At 41.8% G+C, this 18,507-nt stretch overlaps 1 protein-coding gene across 4 annotated transcripts in view; it reads right to left on the bottom strand.

Moving 5' to 3' along the window:
- The window catches only part of ZFC3H1 (zinc finger C3H1-type containing), a 140,127-nt gene that overhangs the window by 46,165 nt on the left and 75,455 nt on the right, over window positions 1-18,507 (bottom strand). For all 4 annotated transcript variants that reach the window (XM_033951935.1, XM_033951933.1, XM_033951932.1 and 1 more), the window contains exons 22-27: window positions 16,567-16,753; window positions 14,400-14,591; window positions 13,514-13,751; window positions 3,793-3,898; window positions 3,273-3,471; window positions 2,433-2,527 (exon numbers count right to left, since the gene is read on the bottom strand). In XM_033951935.1, the coding sequence (XP_033807826.1) occupies window positions 2,433-2,527; window positions 3,273-3,471; window positions 3,793-3,898; window positions 13,514-13,751; window positions 14,400-14,591; window positions 16,567-16,753 (1,017 nt within the window). The remainder of the gene's footprint in view (window positions 1-2,432; window positions 2,528-3,272; window positions 3,472-3,792; window positions 3,899-13,513; window positions 13,752-14,399; window positions 14,592-16,566; window positions 16,754-18,507) is intronic.

Raw genomic sequence — 18,507 nt, forward strand, 5'->3', positions numbered from 1 at the left:
GGATCTATCACAAGAAGCCAAACTGGATCTGCATTCCAGGGGCGCCTGGGCCAGTCTGGAGCCACTAGAATCATGCAGCCTGCATACCAAGCAATGCGAAGAAACACTCTGCCCACCAGTGGCCATGGAGGAAAGACATACAGCAGGCCGACTGTCGGCCAAGGTTGCACCAGAGCATCTAGCTCCTTAGCCTGGGAATCCCTGTGTCACAGGCAAAATGGCAGCAGTTCCTGTCAAAACCGAAGGCCCGCTGAAAAACAGTCTCCCAAGTGCAGAAGCAGCAATGAGGCCTGACTAGACCCCAAAGTTATCTGAACCGCAAGCAGCAGCCACTGAAGAAGAAAGGGAATCCCTAGTTCTCTCAGCGGTCAAAGTCTAATCTCCCTGACCATTGGCAATTGAGGAAACCCTGGCGTGTGCGGCAGAGGAAACACGGGCTTCTTCAGTGCTTCCCGCCAACAAGCAGTGCAAGCATGAATGGGAACCCTGCACTCGAAACCGACACTGGTCCCCCGCTGAAGCGGCCGGAACACTCCACGCATATGCCGGTCGCATCAACCGCTTGGTGTGCACATCTTCTTTTTTTAAAATGTTCATAACATACATGCGGAAGACCAAAGTACAAAATCGCCGGTTAAAAAATGGTTGCCTCAGGCCCTTTTATTTATTGTTTTTGTCGGTGTTATAGTTTTTTTTTTGGGGGGGGGGTGTTCCCCCAATCTCACAGCCCACAGCTGCAAGACTAATAGAGCAGACCCCACTGGAACTCTAAACTGTAGTCTGTGCCTCAAGAATCAAAAATTGGGGGAGGTGGGGGATATAGGGGAAGGGACTCTACCCTTTCAAGTGTGGCACCCCCTGAGGTTGGTTGGACACCCAAGAAGGTCCCCCAAGCTCTGTCTGGACAGCAAAAAGGGACAAAAAGCAGACCACTAACCAAAGGAAAGACTGCACACACTTACCACTTCCACCTGCTGGAGACTGAGAACAGACCGATTATAGATGGGACTGCACAGCCCACTTGTACTACTGCCAAAAGTCATTATGTCTCAAGAGTCTCCACCAGCTGGCAGAGGAGCATAAACCATCTGTTCTGTGCCGGTCTGGAGGGACACTAAAGAAGTCAATTTCAGAAAAGATCTGACATCTTGATAACCATTAATCAGGCTTATAATAGAGTTTAATTCACATGGCCCACTTCTGAATAAACCTGAACATTCCTAACCTACAATATCGGTCCTTTAATTTCTAAGCCATCCCAGGTTCAACCCACCTCTGGTTTGTCCTTTTGTCCCAAAAGGCCTTCTCTATTCTACAAACCATATATTATATTTATTCATCATTTATTGACCACTAATACTGTACATACAGCTCAAGGCAGTTTTACAAAGACCAACTACAAAATCCTGAGTGGAGTACGGATACAAGTGGATCGATTTTTCACGCCATCAAAAATTACAAAGACTAGGGGACACACTTTTAAAACCAATAGGAGGAAATATTTTTTTTAACTCAGAGAATAGCTAAGCTTTGAACACATTGCCAGAGTTTGTGGTAAGTGCGGACAGAGTAGTTGGTTTTAAGAAAAGTTTGGACAATTTTCTGGAGGAAAAATCTAGTCTTTTACTGAGACAGACATGGGGGAAGCCTCTGCTTGCCCTGGATCGGTAACATGGAATGTTGCTACTCTTTGGGTTTTGGCCAGATACAAGGGACCTGGATTGATCACAATTCAAACGGGCTACTGGGCTTCATGGACCTTTGGTCTGACCCAGTAAGGCTATTCTTATGTTCATATATGTAACCTAATATTTTTCTCTTCTACTGCTAAAAATAATTTTGACAGACTCTGGAAATATGGTTCAGACAAAATTTCACTGTGAGGGGAGTCAAACATGAAAAGAAATGGCCAAAGCTCTACTCCAACAAAATTCTCGGGAGTCTCTAAGCTCAGAGCTTCTCAAATCTGAATTGTGGACCCAGAGACTACCAGGCTTCCAGGATATCCAGAAAAAACATGCAATATAAATCTGCAGATACTGGAGACCATGTTTATGGAAATTGGTCACATGCTTATTCATGATGGATAGTCACAAAACCCCAGCCCAGTTTACATAACCTTTATATAATGCTACAAAGTATATGCCAGACACTACAGAGAGATGATAAAGTTTTTGCTCTAAAATCCATAGTCTATTCAAGAAGCAGAGGAATAGATGGACACAAGGAAGCAAACATGGCTCTCGAAATATGGGCTGCATTGAGCTTCTTTACACTGGTTTGCAAGACATCTCAAAGAACATTAAGAAATCAGTTATGCTATCGGTTTGCAAACCTCACTGCAAATGCTAGGCACTGTACAAAGCAAAATTTCCATTTACTATAAAACAGAACAAGGTAAATGATCGATGAATGCATTCATTTCAACGCACCTCAACAGGTCTGTAGGGGTATGATCCTCAGCAAGAGATTCAAAAAACGATGTAACAAATTCATGCATCAATGGAGTGATGCGCTCCAGTTTCTTCTATCATAAAAGCAAACATACCACAATGAGAAGGAAAAGCACATGCTTCAGACACAAACAGCTCAAGATCACCAGTCAAAATACTTTTTGTCATTTAAATGAATCCCTTCTGATCATTGTTTCCAAAAAAAGGCAGAATGTGTCACTGAACCTGAGAAGACCCGCATGAAACCATTTTACTTGGCAGCAGAAAACAGCCAAGAAACCAATAAAGGTACCATTAAGAAAAATCATCATTAAGATTTTCCTGGTTCATTCTAATCTGAATTTGCTCCCAAGGACATCTTTTTTTGAAAAGCCTTTTCTACTTTACTGCTCCCACAGCGCAAAAAAATAAAAAGGCACTACAATGTCTAACTAAAGCCTTCCAGGAAAAGCAATGAAGGGAAATGGGGGAAGATCTGCAGAATCATGAACCTAAAAACCATCTCTGTGCAGGCAGTCTTTATAATCCTTGCCTTTTTTTTTTTGTAATCAGCATTAGGTATGTTAACCATTTCAACATTATAGGGATCATTCACTAACAATTAATGCACACCAGTATATATTATTTATTGCAAAGCCCACTTATGGAATGGGCTCTGGGGTAAATAATTCACGTTAACAATGTTAGTGTTAACATTTAGTAAAATGATCACTTATGAAACTGGGGAAAATGATTTGCCTCCATGCAGTAAGAAACCAGATACAAATCAAGATGCCAAATGGAAACTGCACAAAGTTTGACCTGAAGACAGATTTTTACCTGTGAAATAAGGAATTTGCACATAGAGTAAAAAATTTCTGCATTTTGAGGGTTTTTCTTAAACGCTGTAAGCCACACAGCAGAGGCTCTCTCGTTTTGCTCCATCTGTAAATAAAGTTCAACCAGAGCTTCCAGCAGCTGTCTGTTGGTAGGGCAAACCTCCAGTAATGTTCTACAAAGCTCTGCTGCAGCATTGTACCTTAAACAAGAAAAAATAATAAAATTGTAAAACAAATGATCTAAATTATTATATGATATATATTATATTTGAATATAATTTTTGGGAGGGTGGGGTGGGATATAATCTTTTTCTTGAGAAAAATGTAGAGCTTCAAGTGATGTTGTATATTAAATGATGATTTTATTGTACACTTGTTGAAAGATTTAAAATGAATAAAGATTTACAAAAAAAAAAAAAAGAAAAATTAATAAAATGAAAAGTTCCCAGATTTTTTTTTTTTTTTTTTAATAAAATCAGTATTTATAAAGAATTCAATTGGATTCTGAAAACTCGTTTTACCTCTTGAGAAGCTGGTGTAAAGCGACCATATTCCTGTAAAGAGGAAGGCAAACCAGCACCCTTTCTTCATCAGTCAAACCGTCACCAGCACAAGCATGGATCGCATCTGGGAAGAAGAACAAACTAAGAACAAGCAGCACAAATGGTTAAAGGTGACTGACAAATATTTTAAAGTAGCTTTTTGAGGGAGGGAATGCATAGTTTTCTTATAATAAACTATATTAAATACCGGTAGTTATAATCATAAAGTTTATATGGAATGCGATTGAGACATCAAATACAAAAGCAACAGGAAAAGAATGCTCAGTGATGGCTCCAAGGTGGTAGAATGCCCTTCCGAAAAGGATACTAGAAAGTTCAAGAAAGGGATGAAGACTATCATCTTCACAGACTACTTTAATAATGCCCAATGAAAACTACTGGGTCAAACTTAAAACTATGTCTCCCAAAAGAGCAGAATCATACATCAAAACTGGAAAGGAAGAACTAATAAAGTCAACTTCACTTAAATATATAAACTTTCAACCTGAGAGGTGCTCAGAACCTTGAAAAACAAGGTGGAATAAATGCTAATGGGGACAAGCCCCTATAGACGTTTCAGTGTTCTATCATTGCATCCTCTCCCGTGTTAGAAAGAATATAGTGAACCAACTGTTCCAAAAATTGAGTTAAATGTCCCAAAACAATCATGTGAACAAAATAATAACTTCAGCGTTTTTTCAAAAATGTGAACTTAGCTTGCATGGGTGCTTTAGGAAGCTGTCTCACTCCAGTGGGCTCTAACGCGTTTCGCCGCAAGGCTTCTTCAGAGAGCCGCCAAACAAGCTGGAACTGAGTGAAAACTTCTTCCTGCCAATACAAGAGAGCTGGAGTGAGACAGCTTCCTAAAGCACTCATGCAAGCCAAGTTCACATTTTTGAAAAAACGCTGAAGTTATTATTTTGTTCACATGATTGTTTTGGGACATTAACTCAATTTTTGGAAAAGTTGGTTCACTATATTCTTTCTAACACGGGAGAGGATGCAATGATAGAACACTGAAATGTCTATAAGGGCTTGTCCCCATTAGCATTTATTCCACCTTGTTTTTCAAGGTTCTGAGCACCTCTTAGGTTGAAAGTTTATATATTTAAGTGAAGTTGACTTTATTAGTTCTTCCTTTCCAGTTTTGATGTATTTTAATAATGCAACATAAAGGAGATAGCGGGCTAGTCTCCATTAGGAATGCGATAGGATGAACACAGTAGAGATACTCAGAACTGCTGAGAATATGATCAAGTTAATTACAATTATCAGGAAGTTTGTAAATCCAAGACAAACACAGAACATGATACAGATATTATGTGTGCAAACAAGCAGGATTTAGTATGAACACAGTACACAATATACTAATTATGTGTGTATATAAAAAGGATGATTATGGTATAATTGTGTCTGTATTGAAAATCATCTCAGAAAACGCTAACTCTGTATTGTAACACCATTACAGAAGCTCATGTAAAGCGTTCTGAATTGACTCCCCAGTCATTAGTAGCGGTATAGAAGCTTTCAATAAACAACATGGGTAGAACTGGCCTGTGGTCAACAAAATTAATTTCTGCCACAGGGAAAACAAAGTTATATACCTGTAAGCAAGTGTTCTAAGGGCAGCAGGATTTAAAATCCTCACAGATAGGTTGATGTCACAGGAAGCACTATCCCACTATTTTTTCTAGAAGCCTTCGAGTAGGCTCACATATGCACCTGGTAAGAAGGAGCCCCTCAACTTGAGGAATACAATTCCTAGGGGAGTTAAGAACATAAGAATTGCCACTACTGGGTCAGACCAGTGGTCCATTGTGCCCAGCAGTCCGCTCACGCGGCTACCCTTAGGTCAAAGACCAGTGCCCTATTTGAGTCTAGCCTTACTTGCGTATGTTCTGTTCCAGTAGGAACTTATCCAACCTTGTCTTGAATCCCAGAAGGGTGCTTTCCCCTGTAACAGCCTCTGGAAGAGCGTTCCAGATTACTACCAATTAATGTACACCAATATATATTATTACTCTCTGGGTGAAGAAGAACTTCCTTATGTTTGTACGGAATCTTTTCCCTTCTAACCTTAGCGTGTGCCCTCTCGTTCTCTTCACCTTGGAGAGGGTGAACAGTCTATCTTTCTCTACTAAGTCAATTCCCTTCAATATCTTGAATGTTTCGATCATGTCTCCTCGCAGTCTTCTCTTTTCAAGGGAGCCTCGCAGTCTTCTCTTCTCAAGGGAGAAGAGGTCCAGTTTCTCTAGCCTCTTGTTGTACAGCAACTTCCCCAGTCCCTTAACCATTTAGTGAGAATTTAAGATCTGTCCTCTAAGAACACCTGCTAAAGGTTAAGTAGCCAGTTTTCTCCAAGAACAAACAGAACTGCTAAATCCACATATATGGGACTCCCTAGCTACAGATTTCCTTCAATAGAAAAACAAACAAACCCATATGGTGCCACAACAGGTAGATAGCAAATACTTTTTAGTGGCAACAAGCAATAAGAAGAAATTACATCTTTCCTGCTAATTTTCTTTGAATCCCTCTTGACCAGTCCAGACACAAGGGCCTATGCTCTGCCAAGACTTGTAATATGAGACAAATTTTAGAATTGTTGTCCAATTTAATTTTGCCACTGTTTGATTACAGCAATATTTTATTTGAGTGCTCCATCTTATTTGATAGGAAGATTAGGTACTTACTAAACTAAACTTCTTTCTAGTATACAGGAACATCAGTCTTGACCTATGGGTTTTAGCCCTGTGACTGTGAAGCATGTAGAGAGCCTCATTTACATTTCCCATCACTCTGGGCTGTGCTGAACCTTCTCAGTCTGTATCAAAGCAGTTGATCAACCCTAGAGTGTGGACAGAAAAGAGGGGATACAGGGATTCTCCTCGAAACAACATAAATCTGGTCTCCACAACAAAGACAACATGAATTAAAAACACATCTCAACAATTTGTAACACAGAGGTATAACCAACATGCCACCTACCCGTGTGCAATTTGCACCAAAAGTGTTGAAGCTGCTCAACTTGCAAATGTGATGCTTTTGTAATGAAATTCCTTCTCCTCTGACATTGAATGAAGGTGGAGGGGAACATGACATTTGAACGTGCAGACATGTCTGAGACAGAAAGCAGGCGAACTGACTAATAGGCTGGGTGTCAAGACTAATGTTCCTATATACCAGAAAGAAGATTAATGAGGTAAGTACTAGAGCAGTGTTTTTCAACCTTTTTACACCCGTGGACCGGCAGAAAAAAAAGAATTATTTTGTGGACCGGCAAACTACTAGGACTAAAATTTAAAAATCCCGTTTCCGCCCCATCTCTGCGAGCTCAGTCCCCACAAATCATCTGATCCCATCCACACAAGCCTCAGTTATGATTTTATATTGAATGTATTTTATTAAAGTATAAAAAGAAACAATATTCTGTACAATTGTCATTTTATAAATACAAATAATTCAGAGCAAGGATCAACAAAACCCCTGTCTCCCCTCCCCTTCACATATATCCCCTCTACTATCAAGAAAACTGAACAAGCCAAATTATTACAGAATGCTACACAGAAATATCATGCTAACAGAATACTGCAGTCACACATGACAGGAATAGTTTTAGGGGAGTGCAACTAGGGCAACTGCCCCCTGGTCAGAGAGCGCCCTAAGCCAGCTGGAAGCTAAAGAAGCACTTCCTGGGTTTTGCAGTCCCCAGTTATGTCTAACACCAGCTCTAGCAGGATATATATTTCAAATCTGATATATTCTAATCACAAAATAGAAATAAAATTTTTTTTTTCTACCTTTTGTCGTCTCTGGTTTCTGCTTTCAATCTTCTTTTCACTCTCTTCCTTCCAGCGTCTGCCCTCTCTGTCTCTTCAATCCAGCATCTGCCCCTTCCATCCACTGTCTGTCCTCTCCCCCTTCCATATGGTATCTGTCTTCTTTCTATGCCCCTTTCCATCCAGCTTGTACCTCTCTCTCCTTTTTACATGATTCATTCCAGCTTCATTGCTCTCTTCATTTTTATCTCTCCTACACCAGATCTATCATCGTTATCCCTCTCTGCTTATTTTCTGCTGACCCCTTCCTATCATCAATCTCTCTACTTTCTCATGCCTGTGTCTCCCCTTCCCCTCCTCTAATCTCTCTGCCAGCTGTTTCCTTCCTTTTTTCATTCTCCCTTCCATCCTCCTCATGTCCAGCAGTAACTCTCTTCCCCCCTTCCTCCCCTCCCAGCAGCATCTCTCCTTCTCCCTCTCCAGTAGCAGCTGTCCCTTTTTTCCCTTGCCCAGCAGCTTCCCAGACTCCTTTCCCTCCTCCCCTCCCAGCAGCATCTGTCCTTCTCCTTCCCTCCAGGTCCAGTAGCAGCTGTCCCCTTTTTTTCCCTTGCCCAGCAGCTTCCCATATTCATTTCCCTCCTCCCCTCCCAGCAGAATCACTCCTTCTCCCTCTCCAGTAACAGCAGTCCCTTTTTTTCCTTGCCTAGCAGCTTCCCAGACTCTGATAATGGTTTTCTCCCTTCCCAGCAGCTCTTCTTATTTCCCAGCGCAGCGATTCAGGAAGGCAGTCTCGGGTCCTTTGTTGGGTCGCGCCACCTCTGAGGAAAGAGGAAGTTGCATCATCAGAGGTAGCCGCGACTCAGCAAAAGCCCCGAGGCTGCCTTCGTGAATTGCTGCGCTGGGAAGTAAAAGAGCGCTGCAGAGAGGGGAGAAAGCCACTGTCGGAGGCTCCCCAAGATCTCTCCGGCCCAGCGCATGCTTTACATGTTGATCTTGCCGGCCCTGCGCTGACCAGCAGGAAGTTGAAGTAAGTCAATCTTGCCTGCCCTGCGCGGACCGGCAAAAATTTCCTGCGGACCGACACCGGTCCGCAGACCGGCGGTTGAAGAACTGTGTACTAGAGAATGACACGGTGACAAAATTCATCACCGTTCCCGTCCCCGCGGATAACTGCGGGAAATAATCCCATGTCATTTTCTAGTGTCTATTTCAACCTCAGTCCTTCTACACCAGCATTCTTCAAAGCAAAGCTTGAGGGTCAGTGGCTGTGGCCATTCATACTCTGATTCTTATGTGAGCCAAGGATAATGAAGCCATTGTGACATCACTGATGTGATTGGCTCTTAGGCACTGGTGGAATGAGGCATTATGACATCACAGTATCTGCTCTGGATACCAGAGACTGTCATTCTGCAGTATCTGTTTCAACCTCAGTCCTTCTACACCAGCATTCTTCAAAGCAAAGCTTGCGGGTCAGTGGTTGTGGCCATTCATACTCTGATTCTTCCCTCTCTCCTTAAAGAATGACATGAAGATGGTTTCCCGCAGTTATCCGTGGGGATGGGAACAGTGATGAATTTGTCACCATGTCATTCTCTAGTAAGTACCTAGTCTTCCCTTCTAGTGCAATACAAATATCAGTCTTGACCTGTGGGACGTACCAAATCAGACCCTAGGTTGGGACAGATGAGCCTGCTGTCAGTACAGTGGATCCAAAATCTGAATTCTTGCTGGCTGCCATATCTGCCCTGTAGAATTTGATGAAAGTGTGGAGGCGGGTCCACCGTGTCCACCCTACAAATTTCCTCAGGCAAAACTGCTTTAGATACTGCCCAGGACGCCGCAATCCTTCTAGTGGGAAACACAGTTTTCCACTACTGATATAGGCTAAAATTGCCATTGAATCCATCTAGAAATGGTTGCCACACCTATAAGCACAAAAATGATCAGATGGAAGTCAATCGTCAAGTAATGAAGTAGAAAGACTGAGGAGGTTCACCACAGTCCAGAGTGATGGGAGGTGGAGCAGAAAAAAATGTAAATGAGGCTCTCTATACACTTCACAGTCAAAGAGGGCTAAAACACACAGGATATTTCAAGTGCAATAGGAAAACCAAATTGTTACAGATGGCCCAGACTGTGACAGCCCGAGAAATAGTAGGTATTTAAAAATATGAACATATTTCACCAGTGTTAAAAAAGTCTCCACTGGTTGCCAGTAAAATGGAGAATATAATTTAAGGTTTTAACAATGATTTTTAAAATAATTAATGGAAGGGGAATCTTACATCTTACAGTCCATCATATTCATTAAGAGCGGCAGGTAAAATGCTGTTAAATATTATCATCCTGTGGGAGGGTTAAAAAAAAAAATAAAGGATTTTTGTCCAATTGGATCATACACTTGCATGGATATCTTAATTGGAATTTTGCTCCCAGAGCAAGCACATGTTGCCTTAATTCAAGGAACCTCTTTCTCCTGGTCTGAGTTGTTTTCGAGACATCTAGAAACATAATAATCTTACTTTCTAAGGTCACTTCTTTAAGCCTAAAAAATAGCCTTAGAAGTGCCTCCTTGCAATTTTTTCTCAAAGGAAAGTGAGTATTATTACCTAGTGCCTCAGTCTGACGCAAGTCCAATGGACCCCAGCTAAATAGGTCTATGTAATTTAGAAGATATAACACTACGAATTTGATTTGTAAATGAAAATTTTTTATTATTCTCTCTAAATGTGAATTGTCTCCTCCCCTCCTATATGTGGACTATATAAGACTGAGCAATTTCAAGCTTTGAGCTCTGTAGACTTAATTCTGTATTTCCTTTGTTGTTAAAATGTGGCAAAGTCTTTATTTTTATTCATAACGTCTGATGTACAAGAATAAATCGATTAAAAAAAAAAATAAAAAAATATCAACCTGTAAAATAATTGGCTTAGAGGATATTAGCAACAGAATTTTTTACATAGAGGGTGTAAGACTTTGGAATCGGCTCCCTAAAGACTTATGGGAAAAGCATCGTTACTAATCTGTAACAGGTGTTCTCAAAGGACAGCAGGCAGATATTCTCACATATGGTCGACGCTGTCCACGGAGCCCAGCACGGACATGTACCGCAATGTACTGTCACTTTAAAACTTTAGCACTGTCCATACTGTGCGTACGCCTTTCTGCCCGATGTTGGGGCAGGCAAAGGGAAACAGAAATGCTGTACTAAGCAGATAAGGGAAGTGGAATATCTAACAGCACAGGGAAACACAGGAAGGTATACGTATGCTTGGACAGAAGAGGGGGTGGGGGGACTGGACGGGGGCAGATGCTGAAGGAAAAAAAAACCCTTGAAAGACTAGAGACCCCTGGGAAAGCAGGATCCCCAGATGCCTGCAAATAAGCCTTGCACATAACTAAAACAAAATCAGGGGGACACCCCCCCCCCCCCCGGCAAAAGAACTTCCACATCAGGTGCAGAAAAAGCACCTAAGATCTGTTCTTGCTCTCTAAATTAGGAGGGAGGCCACCGACAAAATGGTGGAGCTTCCTGCCAAAAACAAAGAAAAGCTTGCAGGAAAAAATCTCTGCCTGCAGCAGCAAAGAGGTCTGAATGGCCCAGCCGCTAAAGCATAACTGCAGGCAGCAGCAGCAGCTGTAAGTGAATCCCCAGCACTATTGGCAGTAAGGGAAACCTTATTTTCATGACCACTGACAGCTGGGGAAATCCCTGAGTAGGTGGTAGGAAAAGCCCAGGCTTCCCCACTGCCTACAGCCGACGAGCAGTACACGAGCGAAGGGGAACCCTGCTTGCCGGCACCCTAAGCATACGAGAATTCCCCCTCGCAGCAGCCGGAGCACTTCGTGCACATGCAGGTTGTATCAACCACGCGTCTGGAGCACAATGAGCACTTTTTCAGCTTTTCAAAAGTGCTCATTGAGAACTGCTAGGGAGGAAAAAAACAAAATGCCAGTTAGCAATAAAATTCAATTAAAGGTAATTAGAAACTTCCTTTCAGACTGGCACTGCCTCAGGACTTTTTTTTTTAAACCTTAACAAAAGAGCAGACCACACAAGCTCTCAAAGCTATAGTCTTTGCCTGTTTGCGGCAAGGCATACAGCTGAGGCTCCTCTAAGAAAAAAATTGGGGAGGTGGGAGAATATGGGGAAATGCCTCCCAAGTGTGGCACTCCCCAAACTCGGGCAACGCCCGAAAGGGTCCCCCAAGCTCTGTCCTGCAAAAACAGACGCAATAAGGCCACTAATCAGATCCAACAGGTCTTAACTAACCAGAAGAAAGATTGCACAGGCTTACCACCTCCACCTGCTGGAGACTGAGAACAGGATTGTAGATGGGACTGCACAGCCCACTTGTACTACTGCCAAAAGTCAAAGTATTCTCAGCCTCTACCTGCTGGCAGAGGAACGTAAACCCATCCGTTCTCTGTCAGTCTTCAGGGTTGATAAAGAACATAGCTAATCTTTTTGTGGTTGTGATTCCATGACAGATCCATGGCTAGTTACCCCCCACCGCTGCAAGATGTAAAATATTTGCCTGGACATTGTCCACTCTGGTGACACGTGCTGCCAAAAGATCTAGAAGATGCATTTCCCCACAGGACATGAGCAGCCATACTTCTGACATGCTGATCTATGGTTCCTCCTTAATGGTTCACATAAGCCACTGCTGTAGCACTGTCTTTACGACATCCTTCCACACTGAGCCAGCAGCTGATAAACTAAGAATGACTGCCCTGACAGAGTTCTCTTTTTTATTAGTAAGATATTAGGGGGGGGGGGTGCGCACATTTCAAGATTCTGTAAAACAGGCACTGTCACAGCCTTCTCCAGGAAGGAGAGGAGAAATAAGGAACGGGAGGATATCAAATGTTTCTGCACTGGCTCCTCCTACATCTCTAACTATAATGGGATTGCCTGAACCATCTCCCAAACAAAATCAATGAGTTCCCATAGTTAAGAACATAACTACCACCATATTAGGACATACCGAAGGTCCATCAAGCCCAGTATCCCGTTTTCAACAATGGCCAGCCCAGGTCCTAAGTACCTAGCTAGATCCCAAGTAGCAAAACAGATTATATGCTGCTTATCCTAGGAATAAGTGGTGGATTTCCTCAAGCCATCTCAATAACGGCCTATAGAATTCTCTTTTAAGAAACTATCCAAACCCTTTTTAAACCCCACTAAGCTAACTGATTTCACCACATTTTCCGGCAATGAATTCCAGAGTTTAATTACACTTTGTGTGAAGAAATATTTTCTCCAATTTGTTTTAAATCTACTACTTAGTAGCTTCATCACATGCCCCCTATTCCTAGTATTTTTGGAAAAGAGTGAACAAGCGATTCACATCTACCCTTTCCACTCCACTCAGTATTTTATAGACCTCTATCATATCATCCCTGAACCGACTCTTCCCCTAGCCACTTTAGCCTTTCCTCATAGGGAGGTCGTCCCATCCCTCTTATCATTTTTGTTGCTCTTCTCTGTACCTTGAGATTCATCTCTCTCATGTGTAGGGAAGGGATCTGAAGATAACTTGTGGATATGTCCTCCAAGCTGCTCACTAGATCCTCCTCCATAAACCAAAGTGCTCTGATCCATAGAAACAATTAGTTGGAAGAAGGTCTGATCAAGTTTATTTGGTTTTCTGGCTTACCACTAGTAAAAGCTGCCAGAAAGACATGTTAGTCTCCATTCAATCTAATCCGACAGATTTATTTAAATACTTAGTCTGCATAATCCCTAGTGTTCTTGGTGGCTTGTGTGTGAAAACATTCATAAAGTGTAAAAAAAATTAAATACGAAAAGTACACAACAGGAATCTTTTCCACAATCAGGAACACAAGGGAACTTGGAAAGCTTTTTGCAGAAAGGAAATAAACCATACTTCAACTGTAAATTCTTTCAGTACCTTCAAAAAGCGCTAGCAGCAGATCGGGATTGGTCTTCACACATTGTGATGTTTTCCACGGGATTAAAAATGCCTCTTTGCTCACAACCCTTGAGGGGTTGTTATTTGCTGGATCGTAAAGTTTCACAGGAAGTACATTAAATTCAACAAGGTGTACATAGGCCAGCCAAGCCAAGCAGCGATCATGTGCAGTAAGGCACCCGGCTATGGTCTTCTCACTAGTCGACTTCAATGCATTCTGCGAAAAACAAATACAAGATGGTGTCAGAACCACCCATCAGACAGAAGCATCACCACTGCAATCACATCTCCCGCCAATACCTTTCAGTTCTAGGCGGTTTACAACAAGAATTGGCCTGGGCATTCCCAGGGAGATTACAAGGTTGATAGATATAGTATGCGTCGGGATCTGGGAAGGGTCGATAAGGTTTAATTAGATCATTTGACAAATTTCTTGACTAGTATAGTTTTCAGTTCTTTCCTGAATGTTTTGTAGTTGGGCATCGTGGTCAGCAGATTGGAGGGGTGGCGGTCTAGTCTCGTTGCCTTTGATTGGGGGATGGATAAAGTATGCTTGAGTTCTGGGTCTGGATGTGTTTTTCCTGATTAGGAGGTTGTTCAGTATAAAGAATACAGATTTTTGGTGGGAGAGGATGGATAAAAACGTGGACTGTCATCATTGAATATGAAAAGCTGGGCAGGTCACTTAACCCTCCATTCCCTCAGGTACAAACTCAGACTGTCTACCCTCCAGGCAGAAAAATACCTACTGCACCTGAATGTACACTGCTTTGAAAGCTTCTGAACTTGCAGGCTATATATAAAAAAATTAAATTTAAAAATAAAGCATTTAAATAGCGTCACTTGGTTGAACACTAGTACTGACCTGTAATAAGGCAATAGCATTTTGCTGCCTTCCTGTAAACAAACTTATCTGGACTCGAAGCAGCAGAACTTCTAATAGTTGAAATGAGAGATGATCTGAACTCTTGCTGCCCTCTGCTGCTTCCTTTAGAAAGTGCAGCATTCTGCCACATACATAGTCTTTGCCATCAAAAGTGCTCTCCAAGTTCAGATACTGATTGAGACACAAGATAGAGGAAAAGTAACATAGTGAGTTTCCTCAGATTAAAATAAAATATAAAAGTATACAATAGTCCCCATGTAAGCCATAGGTATCTACTAGCAGAGAAAGGCTTTCCCCTATTCTAAGAATCTCTCTCATTCTGATACAGATACAGTACTAGTACTTCTTTCCTTAGATGAGGAGTATCAAAGTCCAGTCGGGTTTTCAGGATTTCCCCAATGAATATGCATGAGATCTATTAGCACATAATGAAAGCAGTGCAAGCAAATAGATCTATTATGCAGTTTCATTTAGTTTATTCCAGTGTTTGCTGAACTGCCCTTCAAAGTGGGATTGGAAAAGTTTATACATTTAAAAAAATATATACATATTATATACATATATAGATGAAAACATCCATAAATTGCCCAAAATAGGGTAACCAAAAAAAAAAAGTATATTGAGTCTATCTTCCAACAATGTCTTGCACAAGCAATCCACTAAAAGTGGTCTAGTGCAGTGTTCTTCAACCGCTGGTCTGTAGACCAGTGCCGGTTTGCAGAAATTTCCTGCTGGTCCACAGGGCTGGCAAGTGCATCGGGTCCCAGATAGTGCTCTTCAGCCGCCGGTCCACGGTGCGAATGATGTGGCGTTGTCTTCGGACCGGCTCCCTCTTCCTCAGTGCTGCAGTGCGCAAAGCCATGGGCAAAGGCTCCTACGCGCATTCTGCACCTGAACCGGAAGCTTTCTCTCTGACGTCGCAACATCAGAGGGAAGGCTTCCAGATGAGGCACGGGGCGCGCTGCCCATGGCTTTGTGCACTGCAGCACTGAGGAAGAGGGAACCGGCCCGAAGATAACACCGGGGGGCAGGCCAGAAGGCAAGGCACAGCATGGAGGGAGGGAGACAACAATGATAGGGGGAATGATTTTATTTTTTAATTTAGTGATTGATTTACATCTGCTGTCTGTTCAGAAGAAATGCATTTGTTTCTTTTCCTCTGGAGTTGTACTGCATGCAGAGTCTTGCATCTTAGGGTTTGTTTGTATATATTTTAGTTTTTGCATGGGGTTATCTGTGTTCTGGTAGGAATGAATGTTGAGAAGCACAGTGTGCTTTGTGTAGTTTAATTTGGTGGTTAACCATTATGTGTGTGTATATATGAAAAATGAATGGAAAAAATGGTGTTACAATTAGTACTATTATGGGGGTGGGGTCTGGGGCGGAGAATGGGTGGAGATGGGTGGAGTCTGGCTCACGACTTAGCCCAGTGTTCTTCAATTGCCGGTTCACAAAATAATTATTTTATTTCTGCCGGTCCATAGGTGTCAAAAGGTTGAAGAACATTAGTCTAGTTGCAGAGACCAGTAGATAATAGACGATAGTGCCCGAGAGCTGTAGAACATAAATGCCACCTTTTATCAAGCCGCGTTAGGGTTGGGTTTGTTTTTGTTTTTTTTGGGGGGGGTCTAAATCGCTGGCTGCTGCAGTAAAAGCTCTGATGCTCAAAGGATTCCTAGCAGTGTCAGAGCTTTTACCGCAGTGGTCAATGATTTTTTTAAAAAACCCTAATGCAGCTTGATAAAAGAGAGCCTAAGTTCACAAAGAGACAACAGATGTGTGTGACAAGACTAGTGGGGTGGATATTAATGAGTGGACGTGGCATGAGATATACCACCACACAGAGCTAGCAGGACCACAATTGCATATATAGATCACTGCTAACAGAGGATTTCACAAAAGCCTGGATAGGGGACCTTTTGTTTTGTATGCCTACATACATGCTGTCAAGCGAAAGAGAGAAGTATCGCCTTAACCATTCTGGATTAATGAGCCAAATTAATCAATACACATACTGCAAATAAGGAAAACATATATTGGGGAAACAGCCAAAGTTCTTTGGTTATGGTAGACAATGTATAACCCCCACCTTCATTTCTAATATGTTACTGTATGTTTTGTGTACAAGTCACTTTGATATGCTTACCATCCACCAAGTTTGGTAAGAAGGGGCATACTCCACTGCGGTATCACACATCTCCTGCACCTCCTCCTTGGTTCCTCTTTTTGAAAACAGTTTAAGATAATGACACCAAATCTCTGGATTATGTCTATTATGCTCCAGTGCTCGAGCCAAAACATTTAGCGAAGAGTCCAAGCACTCCGAAGAGGACCTGTAAATGAACCAACAGTAAAAGCAACCCATAAGATACAGTATCTGCAAACCTTCCACTTCAGGCAGCACAACAAAGAATCAGAAAAAGTAGGAAACATTTTGACCGACCTAAAGTTAGATAGTTCCAGAGAACACACAAAGCAGAAAAGATTAATGCGACCTCTATGAAAATCTACACTCCAAACACAGCGATGCCAACCTTGTTTGGTCACTGTTTAAAATATGAAGCAATAATTCACCTTATCAGAAAGTTGCTAATAGCTTGGGAACAAAACTAATCTATTTCAGGTTTAACCTCAATTGTTTTATAAAAGCTTCTTGCCGACTGTGGCTTATGCTGCTTTGAATAACATGTTGGTTAATCATTTTTTGAGGCAAAACTGTTGCTTAAAAAAAACATCCATGTGTACACAGACTTGGTTTTTTATTTTTTTGTTTTAAAGATTTGCTCAAAAGCCCTTTTCAACTCTGAAGAGATTTCAGGCACCAGAATGCTCCAAGTCCTGCTCACAAAATCTTGGCAGTTTTTTAAGCCATTATAACATGCTATACAACAAATCCTATATGGTGGATCTTGTGAACTGGAAAGCAGCAGACCTAACCATCCTGAATGACCAACTTCTCAGCCCACTTTCTTAGATAAAATGACAAATCTTTTCCAACCAGCTAAGAGAATTTTGGTCATCAAATCACATCTAGTTACATTAGCCGAACACAGGAGTAGGCAATTCTGGTCCTCAAGAGCCGGAGCCAGGTCAGGTTTTCAGGATAGCCACAATGAATATGTACGAGATGGATTTGCATGCACTGCCTCCTTGAGATGCAAATCTATCTCATGCATATTTATTGTGGAGATCCTGAAAACCTGACCTGGCTCCGGCTCTCGAGGACCACAATTGCCTACCCCTGGCCTAACAGGTCACTGTCAAAAAGCACGTGTCAGAGATCTGCATATGCTGATCAGTTAAAAATACAAGAGACAACCTCAGAGTATTTATCATAGTTTAAACTTAACTCAAGCTAACGTTAAATAGATTGACAATGTTAAAACTACAGCTCGAAATGTGACAATCATTCACTGTATTAGAAATGTAAAATAACATGTAATAAAAACACTTGCTCCTCTAAGCTAGGACTGGTCTGCTGGATCTGAATTATAGTGTAGTTCAAAAGCATATGCTAATAACTGATCTGAAGCAAAAAAGCTGAGTGTTGCTAAAGTCCCACAATTTTCATCAAAAACAGCTGTACAGCTCAAAGAGAATCAGGATCACAAATGCCAAACAGAACTCTGCTCTGCCCTCTTCCAAAACTCATATTTCTAGGATTCCTAATGCATTTTAAAAGCTGTCCAAAAATGTAATAAAATTATTCCTGTAGATCAGATCTACCTCCAGAGAGGCAGAGTTTCTTCTATGTTATGGTGCAAGTTACTAATTTCATAAGGGCCATCACCGCTCTGAAATGGAGAAGCCCAAAATAAAATGCTAGAATAAATTCTCCTCCTTCTTCCCTAATAACACGCTTGAGGGTCTTATCAAATAGACCACAGTAGGATGCCAATTATACGAATGTTCAACTAGCCAGATTGCTTCCGTTCTTTAGTGTTTAAATTCTTATATCACAAATAGTTTGGCCATACCTAAATTGTGAAGCAGGCACTAGGGCCCAGGAGGCACCTCCCACTCAGATGCAACAGTGCTGGTAAGCAAGCACGTTGCACAAGAAAAGCTCCGTCACAGGAAAACCCAA

This window comes from Geotrypetes seraphini, chromosome 7 (assembly GCF_902459505.1).
Source record: "Geotrypetes seraphini chromosome 7, aGeoSer1.1, whole genome shotgun sequence".
NCBI lineage: Eukaryota > Metazoa > Chordata > Amphibia > Gymnophiona > Dermophiidae > Geotrypetes > Geotrypetes seraphini.